The sequence below is a fragment of the Solanum stenotomum genome, chromosome 3 (genome assembly GCF_019186545.1).
Source record: "Solanum stenotomum isolate F172 chromosome 3, ASM1918654v1, whole genome shotgun sequence".
Lineage (NCBI taxonomy): Eukaryota > Viridiplantae > Streptophyta > Magnoliopsida > Solanales > Solanaceae > Solanum > Solanum stenotomum.
In genome coordinates, this window is record NC_064284.1 from 10,402,282 (window position 1) to 10,414,973 (window position 12,692).

Below are 12,692 nucleotides of genomic sequence, written 5' to 3' on the forward strand. Positions count from 1 at the left end.
CCAATTTCAATTTTTTTATTTTTCCACCCCACCCCACCCCTACCCGCGACAACCCCATCAGCTCCCCACCCCCACCCCCAAAAAAATTAAGTTTGTTTTTAAAAAATAATTTTGATTTCAAATATTTATTTTTTTACCCCATCTCACACTTATCCCCCCACCCCCACCCCCAAAAAAAATTAAGTTTATTTTTAAAAAATATTTTTAATTTTAATTTAAAAATTATTTTCTACTCTCTAGTAAAAAGAAAGAGATATTTTCTCAAAAATAATTTTCATAAATCAAACACTAAAAAATATTTTCTACTCACCAACCAAACATGAGAAAATAAGTAAAAAATCTACTTATTTTCCAGGAAAACATTTTCTAAAAAAACATTTTTCATGAAAAATATTTTCCTTCGTACTAAACACATCCAAAAAGAGTAATATGCCAATTAAATAAAGCTTAATTAAATTTGTGAATGATAAAACTTTCGTGAAATACAAATCAAATTTGACACTTACTTTATTCGAAAACAATATAGAAGAAGAGGGGATTTCGTTTGCAGTGTATATAGCCAAAATTGTGTGAAAAGAAAAAGGTTCCTTTTAAAGAAAAAGATCGAAATCTATTTTCATTTTCAATAAAACAGAAAGGTGCTTGTTTGTTGAAAGTCAAAGTCGAGCTACCAATGACGACGCAGAGTTTATGATTTTTTCGGATCCGACTCCTCTTCATTTCTCTCCTTTCCATTTTTCTCAAGTTCATTTTGGATGTGAGACACATGTCATAAGTAAGAATTAATGGCTAAGATTTAATTGATTAAAATAAGATTCTAATTATAATTTAGATAATTAATATTTCACAAAAATAATAATGTCAAAATCATACAAATATATTATCTTGTCCATAAATATATTATAAATTTTTTCTCTTTTTTTCTATTTTTTTTTCTCTACGAGTATTTACGTTCTGGTTTTTTTTTTTTTAATTGAGTTAGTGTTAGATTGCAATTTTGATCTTTCTCTTTAAAATTGGTTATCACATATAATTAATTGCAAAAATACTCACAGGAAAAAAATAATATAAAAATAGAAAATATTTAACATAGTTAGGACAAAAACAAATGATAATACTAGCAGGAAAGAAATTAGAAAAACGAGATTTTTTTTTTATAATATATTTATAGAAAAGATAATATACATGTATGATTGTGGCATTACTATTTTTATGAAATATTAATTACCTAAATTATAATTAAGATTTTATTATAATCAATTAAATCTTAGCCATTAATTTTTATCTATGTCATGTGCCTCACATCCAAGCAAGAACTTGGGGGAAATGGAGAGAAGAGAAATGAAGAGGAACCGGATCCGACCTTTTCAATCTTTTAAGGTAAGGTAAAAATGTTTTTTGTTTTCTATAAATATCTAATAAAAACATTTATTTTCTTTAATGTAAAAAAAAATGTTCATTTCTTATTTGTTAGGTAACTCAAAAGTCACAAGAGAAATCACATAGTACACCAAATCAATCAAATTTGGCGACATAATATATTATTTGTTGACAATGATTTTTTCAATTATAATTTCATTTTTACATGTCTATATAATAATTAATACATTTCAATTACTTATAATAAAATATATGCAAGGTCTGAAATAAAATAATACAAGGACTAAACAATTATACAAATTTCATGAAATTGAATATACGCATTGCAATTAATATGGATTACAAAATGACTATTACTGCAGGTGGATGTATTCTAGAAGCACAAATATTTCGCTAAGATAATATAAAAACTTACTATTTATTTGTAATTTCGTACAATTACACTCTCATCGTCTCAAAATATTTATAGTTCTTATTAAAATATTTGTTATAAATATTAATCATTTTTAAAGATCGAATTGTAACTTTAATTTGTTCCAGTTACCCTTTATGTCAATTACAACATTTTAGAGGAAGTACATCATTGATGGAGCTCACATAGATATTCTTTTTTGGTTTCCATCCTGTGTCCAGAGTCCACATCGGAGCTCCGACTAAATTTGGATCGCGCTCTGCAGAGCCCATTCGGGAGTGGCACTCCCAACAAAATTTTCTCCATACCCAAGGCTCGAACCTGAGATCTCTAATTAAGGGTGAAGCACTACAATCAGTGCACCACAACCCATTTGGTGCTCACATAGATATTCAATAGTAAATAAATACTAGTGAGGAGAGATAACATGGTGAAATATTTTAAAGGGCTAAAATAGGTAAAATATTAAGTTTATTAATACTTTCTTAAGAAGTGTACATAAAAAATATACTCCTCTGTCCAATAATAATTGTCCATTATTAATTATGCACAATTCTTAAGAAACTATAAATAGAAGAGTAATTTTATTATATCCCTATTGAATATAATAAATACAATATCTTGAAAAATGCAATAGAAAAATAATTATAATTAATGATAAGGGTAAATTATGAACTAAGCGTAAAATTATTCATTGATTTCATAAATTATGGACAAGTATTGTTGGACATTCCAAAATAGTATAATGGACAACTATTGTTAGACGGAGAGAGTATATAATAACTATTTTCAGATGAAAGAAGTAATATTTTTTTTATTTCTCGTCCAGTGTTCAGAGTCCGCATTGAGCTTCGAAGTTCGAAGCAAAATCTTCTTCGCACCAAAGCTCAAACCCGAAACCTATAATTAAGAATGAACACCACAATTAATATTGGGATAAAGAGTCGTATTTAGTTTCAAAGGCAGGGCCACAACAATAATGTTAGAAACTATTTTGACGTATGATTTTAGTGAAGCTGTTCCATAAAATGTACACAGTTGACAGTTGGACGTGAAAGCAATTTATGTTTCAATGTTTCGAAAAATAAGTAATTGACAATTTTGGACATACAAATAAATTATGTATACTACCACTTGTGTATTAATGTCTCATTAAAATATAGAAAAATCTTTCGAAAATGACACAATTTAATTTCCTGAGCTATACGTATATATTATGCTGCGTATTTCAAAGTTTTCTTTTTTGGTTTCTTAGTTAATGTTTAATATTCATTTTGAAGTTTGATTAATTTGAATTTATGTCAGAAAATCTCACATTAAAAATAAACATTTTTTATCAAAGACGATATCATACTTAGAACTCAAACTAAATTTTTTGATTAAAAATAAAAAGATACTTATAACTCGATCACAACATTCGGCAATACTACGTATGTTGAAAATAATAGGGTGGAGAATGACATAGCATGCAAAAGCAACACGATTGGAACATTTCCAAATAAATTGATGGTACGTAATTTTCACAGCCTTTTTTATACACCAAGAAAATGTGACATTTATAAGTGTTTTCTTAAAAGTCAAATTTTATATTAGACCCCATACTTTCCTCAAATCTTTGTGTCGGTTGAACTTTTAAAATATTTCTTTTACAATTTCACCCAAAAATTTTATAAAAAAATGCCAAAGGAAACTTCTCACAAGTTCTTTTGCCTTTTCTAATATCTTGCTTTTTTTTCTTTTTCAAAGTACTACGTATCTTTTATGGATATCTAAAAAATGGTCCTAAATATTATGTATAATTTACAGTTATCAATCGTACATATAACAATAGTTTGTTCGGTTCAGTTCCGAAGCGACCGAAAAAATCAAAATGGAACGATTGAATTAATTTGGTAGTTATGATTTTTCCATTTTTATTGGACAAACTAAACAAAAATATACAGTTCGAAATGTTTAAATTTGTTTAGTTGTTTTGACTTAACGGTAACTATAAAGTATAAACTATTCATTTGTTTTAAAGACAATGACGAGTAACAAACAAAACCAGAAAAAAATTAGTTCAGTTAATTTCTGATGACGATGGTGCTTAATTTGAGGTAACAAGATTAGATATAGGCTTATTAGCTAATTACAAAATTAAACTCATGACTATTAGTAAAACAAAAAAAAAATGAAATGAAAGGGTCCCATTAGCCACCTATTAATTTTCAACATCTGTCTGTACGATTGTCGGTTAAGGAAAATGATTAGTATTATATGCAAATGAGTAACACTCCATAAACTCAATCATACTGTATAATTGCGATTATTAAACTACACATAATTGTCTTCTTACTATTAACAACCACGAAATATGTATAAATATTTTATCTAAGAATTCATTGAGCTGCATTTTTTTTAGAATACAGAAGCTTTTTATCTTAATCTAGAGATAACTTAACATTCAATCAAGTCCGATTCGAAAGCAGCACCAAATTTGCTTAAAACCCACTTGATTTGCCTCACCTATCTTCTTATTCTTTCTTTGTCTCTCTCTCCTCTCTCTTAGCTTGAGGTCTAAGTATGATTTTTCTCTAGACTTCTTGAAATTATTGATTATTATCTTACATATTTTTCATTCATCTCTAGAATTCATATTGATGACTTTACAATATCCCAATTTTATAAGTAAATTATATCATCTAAGCTATAAGACACACACAGAGTCCCTGTTGAAAGCTTTGGGAGCAGAAATTAATGGGGCGCCATTCTTGTAGTGTGAAGCAGAAGCTAAGGAAAGGATTGTGGTCACCTGAAGAAGATGAAAAACTATGCAATTATATCACCAATTTTGGTATTGGCTCATGGAGTTCAGTCCCTAAATTAGCAGGTAATTATATAATGTTTTTACTGTTGGTTGAACCCAGTAGCTTTTGCTCAAACAGTGTATTTTGTGTTAAGAAGCTCATTAAATATGTATAAATATCAAATTTAGAATCCAGTTATTATAACTTCCTGAAGTCGTTCTTTAAAATCCAAAACTCATAAAGTTAAAATTTTGGCTCTGCCCCGGCCCCGGGCGGCCGGTAGGGGCTATTGCCTATTAGTACAATTTTTTACTAATGATGTGAAATGTTGCAGGGTTGCAAAGATGCGGGAAAAGTTGCAGATTGAGATGGATAAATTACTTAAGGCCTGATCTTAAAAGAGGAATGTTCTCACAAGATGAAGAAGATAAGATAATTAGTCTCCATCAAGTTCTTGGAAACAGGTACTCTATACAAAACAGAGTTTCATTAGTAATTCTGTTTAGGTTGTTTAAGTAGTTAACTAATAGTTTTATTTATATGACAGATGGGCACAAATTGCTGCGCAATTACCTGGGAGAACGGATAACGAGATAAAGAATTTCTGGAATTCGAGTTTGAAGAAGAAGTTAATGAAGCAGGGGATTGATCCAAATACCCACAAGCCACTAAAGGAGAATCAAGTAATCAAAGATGAAGAGAATTGTACAAATAAAACCTCAATGTTGCAGATACCACCACATCTTAATGAAATGGCCAATGGACAATTTACAGAAAGTAAACAAGTTTTTGATCTTCTGTTTGTTCCTGATTTCCAATCCAATTCGAATCCGAGTGAGTATAATTCAGAAGTAATAGCTCAATACCATGATCATCAGAGAGAATTCGAGAACAATCCAAATTATGTGTTTTGCTCAGCATCAAGTGTAACAAATTTAGAACATGGACAGATGACAGAAACTGATTTTGGTAGCAGCTCAACTTCCAGAATGAGTTCAACCAACAGTTCAAATATGTGTAGCAATCAAAACACTGCTGGAATTCAGATAAACGGGATGTCGGAAAACAGTGAAGCCTTGTCATGGGATATTGAGAACAAAATGGAATCTCTGTTTCAGTATCCTTACATTGGAATCAAGAATGAAGAATTAAAGTCAAGTCCAAGCCAAGAAAGAGATCAGCTATATGGTAACAGTACTTCTGGAGATTTTATGAGTAATTATCCATTGAGTTCCTTAACGGAAGAATTTAAGTGGGGCTAATCTACATGTTTTCCAGCAAATTTAAACTGTAAATTCGATTTGTTTATTGTGTTCTTCCTCTTTTTTTTTTTTTTTCAATTCTTGGTTTCCTGTTTTCTTCTTTTCTATGTACATAATAAATATACAAAGGTGCTATAAACATAGGCTGGGCTTTTTTTTTATGAATTAGGGTGTAGTTTTGTGTGGACATTATTGCTTCAATCCTTTTTTCTTAAACAAACTTTCAGGTTCAGAGTCCATTCTTTAAGACATGTCGGACTGTAGTTGAAAAATATGTGTTTGAAGATAATTTTTACTTCGGCTTAAAGGATTGAGAAGAGAGAGGGGGCTAGTCTCGTCCTCTCTGCTTCTCATTATTGGTATTTAGTAGTCTCGTAGTCTTTTATTCTTCAATGTATATTACTATTTGTTACTTCCTTGCTTCATCTATCACTCTGTAGCTGCCAGATATTATTTTTTGTAAACCTGCTTCGAAAACCTCACTCTTGAGCCAAAGGTCTATCAGCAACAACCTCTACCCCACAAAGGTAAGATAAAGTCTGTGTACACCCTACCTTCCTCATACCCCAATTGTGGGAATACCATGGATATGTTGCTGCTGTTGTATGATATAAAACAAGAAACAAAAAAAAGACGGGTTTACAAACCTTCGTCACTGTTACATTGCGGTTGTGGCAACATGGAGGAGGAGAATGAAGAGAAGAAGCTGAGAAAGAGCATGTAGCTAGCTACTAATTAAATATAGTTTAAATAGCAGGGCGGAAACACTGGCACTCCCAGGGATATTTTAATATGAGAACATCTTAGTTTAAGGTAATAGCAACACCACACAGTTAATCAAGTATTATTAGACACAATTTGACACGAGCAAAACGATTTTCAATTAAGGTTATTGTATAGAGTTTACCATAAAAGTGTTCAAAACAGACAGTTTAAAAGGTTAAGGTGAATAAAAAAATTGGGTCACCTTAGAAATAGCCTGCCAATAAAAGAACAACAGCTGAACCTGAAATGTAATTGTGAAGTACACAAATTATACATTGATCAATTTCAAAGTAATATACACCGTCAGGGTAAACAATTTTTATACCATCAAATCATCTTTGCTTCTTGTAACAGGTAACATGCTATTTTCAAGATTTCAACTCAGACATTTAAAGGAGGCTTACATATAGGATATCATTTGGATGACCTGCTAGTATAAAAATTATTTACACGGACTGTGTGTAACTTAAAACTATTTCGCGCTTCCAATAGTATTTGACCAAAGTTGATAGTGATAGGGTTTATTACATATGCAATCTTCTCTTAGAGAACATAAAACATATGAAAAATATTACTATAGCATAAATAGCTAGTTTCTGCATGCTGTTTAGACATCATTATTCTGCATTTTACTTCTTCCACAAAATATTGAAGGAATGTTCTCTCTGCAGCCATGCAACTAAAGGAGAAGATCTATGAAGCAGCCTATCTTTACACCATTTGTTTTCCGAAGAATGATTCACAACAAGCTAGACACATGAAGTTTAAATTATACAAATACGATATTAATTGTCAACCATTTTCTTTCATTTAAGCTACACCTCTTATCATGTTATTACGTTTTCAGCAGGAGTTTGTCATTTCCCCACTGAATGTAAACTGGAGAACTGCAATACCCCCAACCCAACCAATAAAAGCACTATGCATCATAGTCCAAGGATATGCAAAAGGTCAAGCAGAAGAGTAGCAAGAAAAAATAACTTTCAGAGAAACAATGTTGACTTAGACATATACTAAATCAAGCAGCTGAATGTTTATGACCCTTACAATGGCATTGTCCTTTGTTACATCATCTTAAACTTGCTTACCAAACACTAATAAGACAAGTGAGAAGAACGCTTATGGCCAACGACCAATTAACATCATTTTATGATATATTTGGCCTGGAAATAATGAGAGCACCACAATGACGATATTGAACCTCCATTAGCGGCCAAAATTTACTCCAGAACTGCTTCATTGGAGGGAACTCCGTTAGATGATTTAGAGGAGACTTGCTCTGTTTTTTAAATCAGTTTGCATCCCCTGGATGCTACTTTTAATGGAATACATAAAATAGTTGGCATAATACATCTCCATCACAAACCAAGATTTTGGCTAATAGCATAACTAGCCAGTTAACCTAGGTGACCTACAAGACTATCAAGACTATATACCTTTAGACAAAAATGTAACATTTTATTAGGTTACAATGCACACAAAGACGAGCCAGCATTTGAAGTTTATGGGTTTTGAACTTGCCACCAAGCCCATAACTTATTTTGGTTACTGGATTCCCAACTAAATATTTATACATATTTTATCGATTTTCTAATACAAATACAGTCTAAGCAAAAGCTACCGGATTCGTCTGAACACGTACCTAAAATGTAGCTTCGACAACAGTTTCAGAGAACAAGGTTTGAAGCTGACAATTCTGCAGGAATACAATAAAAGACTTCGTCAGGACAGTGCTTCAAACCTGATTATTTGAGAAGCATGGAGTGCTAAGGACATTCTGCTTGGATAGGAATCCGAACAATGAAGCATTAAGCCTGTCTATGCATATGACCTCCAATTTGATAAAGAGTAAGATGGTGGATCGCCTTGGCAAACAACTCCCTTAAATCAGGACGCTGAGCAACTACATGACGAGCAGCACCCTCAAGGATGCTCAGGGCTTTTGCTTGCTCAAGGGCCTTACTATTACCTACGTGCAAAGCAAGGTAGCAGAGCAGTTGGAGCTCGGGCACCTGCCCTCGGTCATACCTCAGCAAATTCATCAGCTTTGGAACTCCATCATATTCAACAATTGCCTTCGAGTGCTCCACACAATTAAAATTGTCCGGACATGCAAATTTCCCCAAAGCAATACATGCTTCCACAGCAACATCAGTATTTCTATGCCCAAGTTTACCAACTATATGCTCCACAATTCTCGTGTCCTTTGCAGGAAATGTCCTAGCCAACGATCCAATCGCCTTAATAGCTGGAATCACTAATGGAGCATCAGTTTCCTCATTTATCACCCTCAATAGCTGATCAATAACCGCTTTTCCAGCAGGTGAAGTAGGCTTGAACGCCACTCGTCTAAGTTCAGCATTAGACTCTGCAACTGCAGCCAATTCCATCACTGTCATCAGACAATTAATCTGCAATTCCCCCTTCTCCTTCTCAATAATCTTTGCCAAACAAAGCAAGGCTTTAGTCTCAGTGATCTTCCTGCTATTCAACAAACTACCTTTAGCCAATTTCCACAGCGCCATCGCGCAACTTACCTTAAGCTTAGCTTTCACCTCAGGAGGCTCCAATTCCCTATCTTTCTCCTTCTTATTACTGTAATGCCCGCCCCTACTGCTCCCATCCATAGAATTAGAATGTACACTATAATTATTCCTGGCCATCTCCTTATTTATTTGAACTAAAGAATGCAAACTAGGAGTCTTACGGGGCGGTGCGTCTTTGGGTTCATCCAGAACTACATCCATTCCTAGATGAATCACCAATGGCCTCGTTATATTCTCCCTCCCAAATTCTTCCTGGGCATACAAGTCCAAATCAGCCATCCTCGAGACCAAATTAGCCACATGAATTTGAACTCTCATGGGCGATTCCGCAAGCACCTTGACAATAATTTGAACACCAAGATCATTTGCTATTGCCCTCACTCTTTCCTCATCATCAGCCAAGTTGTACAAAGTAGTAGCCGCAGAAATTTGTGCTTCTGCTGAACTGCTCTCCTTCAGTAACTTCAATAAAGGCGGAATTCCGTTCTCTTCCACAATCATTTTCTTGTTCCGGTCATTATCGAGAGCTAAGGTAGCTAATGCCTGAGCAGCATCAATTCGGTGCTGAAGATTACCCATTTGAATAGTAGCAATATAAGACCAAACCCAAGCCAAAATCGGGTCGTTACTAGCAATAGGAGGAAGGGAAAGTGTCGGGCCAGCTTCCGGGTCGAAGATGGATAACAGCCACTTCACATCGGCGATGGAATTTTCTAGAAGAATAGAAACTTTCCGGAAATCAGTGGTGGAGGTGATGGCAAGAACATGACGGAGTAGATTAGGCTTGTGACGGCACTTGCGTACAAGAGTAAGTGCTCGTTCAAGAGTTTTGGTGACTTCAGAAGTTATCCGGCGGATGGGCCGGTCGTAAAGAGACTGGGATTGTGAAGAACTGGTGAGCCGAACAGTTGATCGGAGAAACTGGTTCAGCTGAGTAGCGTGGCGTGCGAGATCGGCGCATTCTACTTTTGAGGATTCGGCTTCTTGAGCAGATTTGATTACTCTGTCAGCTAGTAAAATCGGAAGGGAAAGCTCTTCTTGCACTGATTTCTCTTCTTCCGCCATTAATTTGGTAAAGGTGTTCAACTGTTCAAAAATTGGGGAAGAGAATGTAATAGAAATCTAGCAGCAATTTTTTAAATACAGTGCTTAAGACATGCTGACATAACTTCCTTTTACTTAAAAGAAAAATAATGCTACTTGTGTTCTTAAAAAACACTTAATTACTACATTTGTTTAATTGATTTCGTAGTACTTTCATAAAAGTAATTTGTATTAAACAGTTGGATGAATCATAATTCCACATGAGTCACTGGGTATTATCATATATGATTTTAGAGGAAATTCGTGTGGTAATGAAGTGATGACCAAATTGTGATAGAGCGAAGAATGAGTCAAAGAGCATTTTCGAATATTAAGTGAGACTTGTTCAAGTGGTTAAGCGGGTAGAATACTAAAAAGTGTGACTAGTTCGAATGATTGGTTGAGCATTTGAACAGTTTTGCCTATTTTTTTATATTATGAATATTCTAGGCTTACTTTTTTGATAAGATATAATTTTCAAAATAAAATATGTTGAAATAAATTAGAATTATTATTATATATTATAAATAAAAACGTCCTATTATGTATTGATAAACGTTACGTTTTCTAGCACTTTGTCTGTAATTAGAGGAGTCGTGGCAAATTGGGAATTGATAACTGAACCCGTGATGCCACTTGTGTAGTCGTATTCACATCACCAAACATTGAGCTTGAACGTTTTCCTCTCTAATCCAAAAAGGAAAAAAGAAAGTACAAATGATAAGAATTTTAATAAGTTCCGTCTAGTTTACTTCAGGAAAGAAAAAAAACTAGGACAAAACGCGTAAAAAAAAAAAGGACCGTTCCCCTAACTATTCATGAACGTGTACTTTACTATGATTTTTTTTTTAAAAAAAAAAAGAGATTTGAAGTTCTTTATAAATTTGTTTGCCTTTTTTGTTTCTAGAAATTCAAAACGGATATATGTTTTTTAATTCAATTTTTAATTGTTTACTCCAATTCTATAACATATTAATACTAGAGCTCAAGTGTTGAAACTTCTAATTTTAATTTTTAAGGGTCATAAGGTAACTTTCCTGGCAAAATTCCATAAGAAAGGTACAAAATGTTTATGAAATTTTGTCAAATGCCCAGACCTGCAGCTTCTGACTGCTGGGGAACCTTTTTATTATATGAACCTACATTGAAATGATGGAGTAATATGATGGAACTTTTGTAAGTATTACGTACCCACTTGATTTATTCTTTCAATTAAAACATCACATTCACTACGTTAACGAAAAGTCAAAAACCATAGAGTCTTCGTCAATTCCATAACCAAGAAATTGGGTTTGACCATAAACGAATTAGTTAAATTGTCAATATTACTAGTAGAGAGGACTTGACCTGTAAAAATGTTCACAGCATATCACAAATGCAGATATATGAATCTTTCACAGAGATGCATCGAAAAAGTTGCTGCTAAATTTACTTTTTTGGTATTTATTAAAGTTGGATAAGGTGTATTTAAACAGAGAATTCTCTAACACTGTATCCAGTATTGTTTCGAAAAGAACCATTTATTGTTAAGATTTGTAGGATTTGGTATGTTGGGTGTTGGCCAACATATATGAAATGTGGTATAAAAGGAGAATGTTTACGTATTTATGTTATAATTCATTTGGAATTCCTCCTTGTAGGACTAATAACAGTTGTGAAACAGAACTCAGAATAATGTCACTTTTTCCTATACATGGAGTCTTGTTATTTTTTCACCAATAATCAGATTTTAATTAACCCACTGGGCCTCAACTCCACGGACTGGCCCAATTTGAGGAGCTAATGGTCCTTGTTACTCAATGTAAGATTTAACCAGTCCTGGGTTCATAGTACAAGGAAAAATTAGCAAACTAGTTACAATCCCTAACATAATTCAGTAGTTACCTAAGTTTCCGAATCACCATTGCTAGACTCCAGCAAACTATCTAATCCACTCAAAGCAGACACTAACTAGCAGTGTTTTAAAGGACTTTGTTTGGACTCGCCTCAAGCGGGGGCTCTAGCAAAAACATACCGAGACTCAAGTGTTGGGCTTAGTTCTATACGACTCTCAAGTGTTGGGCTTAGTTCTTAAGACTTACGCCCTAAGCACCCGATGTATGCCCTAAGCATACCCAACGCCTAATGCTTGGGGCTCGCCTAACAGATCTTACACAAATTATGTGTTAAATTCTTTAGTTAATATTGTTGACCCTCGTGATTCTTAGATAAATGAATGATACTTTATAGTTTTTTAATCTATAGAAATAAAAAGATTGAGAATAACTCAAATAACAAGTTGTATCGCATATTTACTATTTGGTACACCGTGAGAGTGATTATATATTGTATAATATTTCTTTCAAAAACATATGACGAAATTTTACTTTTTCACTTATCATTGGACTTAATGTTTTTGTTATATGCCTCAAAAACATGATGGAATGACGTTTTTATTATAATACTAACAAGTTTCATT

The 12,692-nt window shown here is 33.3% G+C and overlaps 4 protein-coding genes across 4 annotated transcripts in view; 2 read left to right on the top strand and 2 right to left on the bottom strand.

Moving 5' to 3' along the window:
• The window catches only part of LOC125857689 (LRR receptor-like serine/threonine-protein kinase RGI3), a 297,610-nt gene that overhangs the window by 216,615 nt on the left and 68,303 nt on the right, over positions 1–12,692 (bottom strand). The window lies entirely within an intron of this gene.
• Positions 1–12,692, top strand: part of LOC125857704 (FKBP12-interacting protein of 37 kDa) — a 224,029-nt gene that overhangs the window by 156,389 nt on the left and 54,948 nt on the right. The window lies entirely within an intron of this gene.
• Positions 4,228–5,964, top strand: LOC125857706 (myb-related protein 315-like). The gene is made up of 3 exons (XM_049537318.1): positions 4,228–4,661; positions 4,913–5,042; positions 5,126–5,964. Exons 1-3 carry the CDS (start codon positions 4,529–4,531, stop codon positions 5,838–5,840), a joined length of 978 nt encoding a protein of 325 aa, XP_049393275.1. The 5' UTR covers positions 4,228–4,528; the 3' UTR covers positions 5,841–5,964.
• LOC125857695 (uncharacterized) lies at positions 8,043–10,386 on the bottom strand. The gene has a single exon (XM_049537306.1). It carries the CDS (start codon positions 10,214–10,216, stop codon positions 8,414–8,416), a length of 1,803 nt encoding a protein of 600 aa, XP_049393263.1. The 5' UTR covers positions 10,217–10,386; the 3' UTR covers positions 8,043–8,413.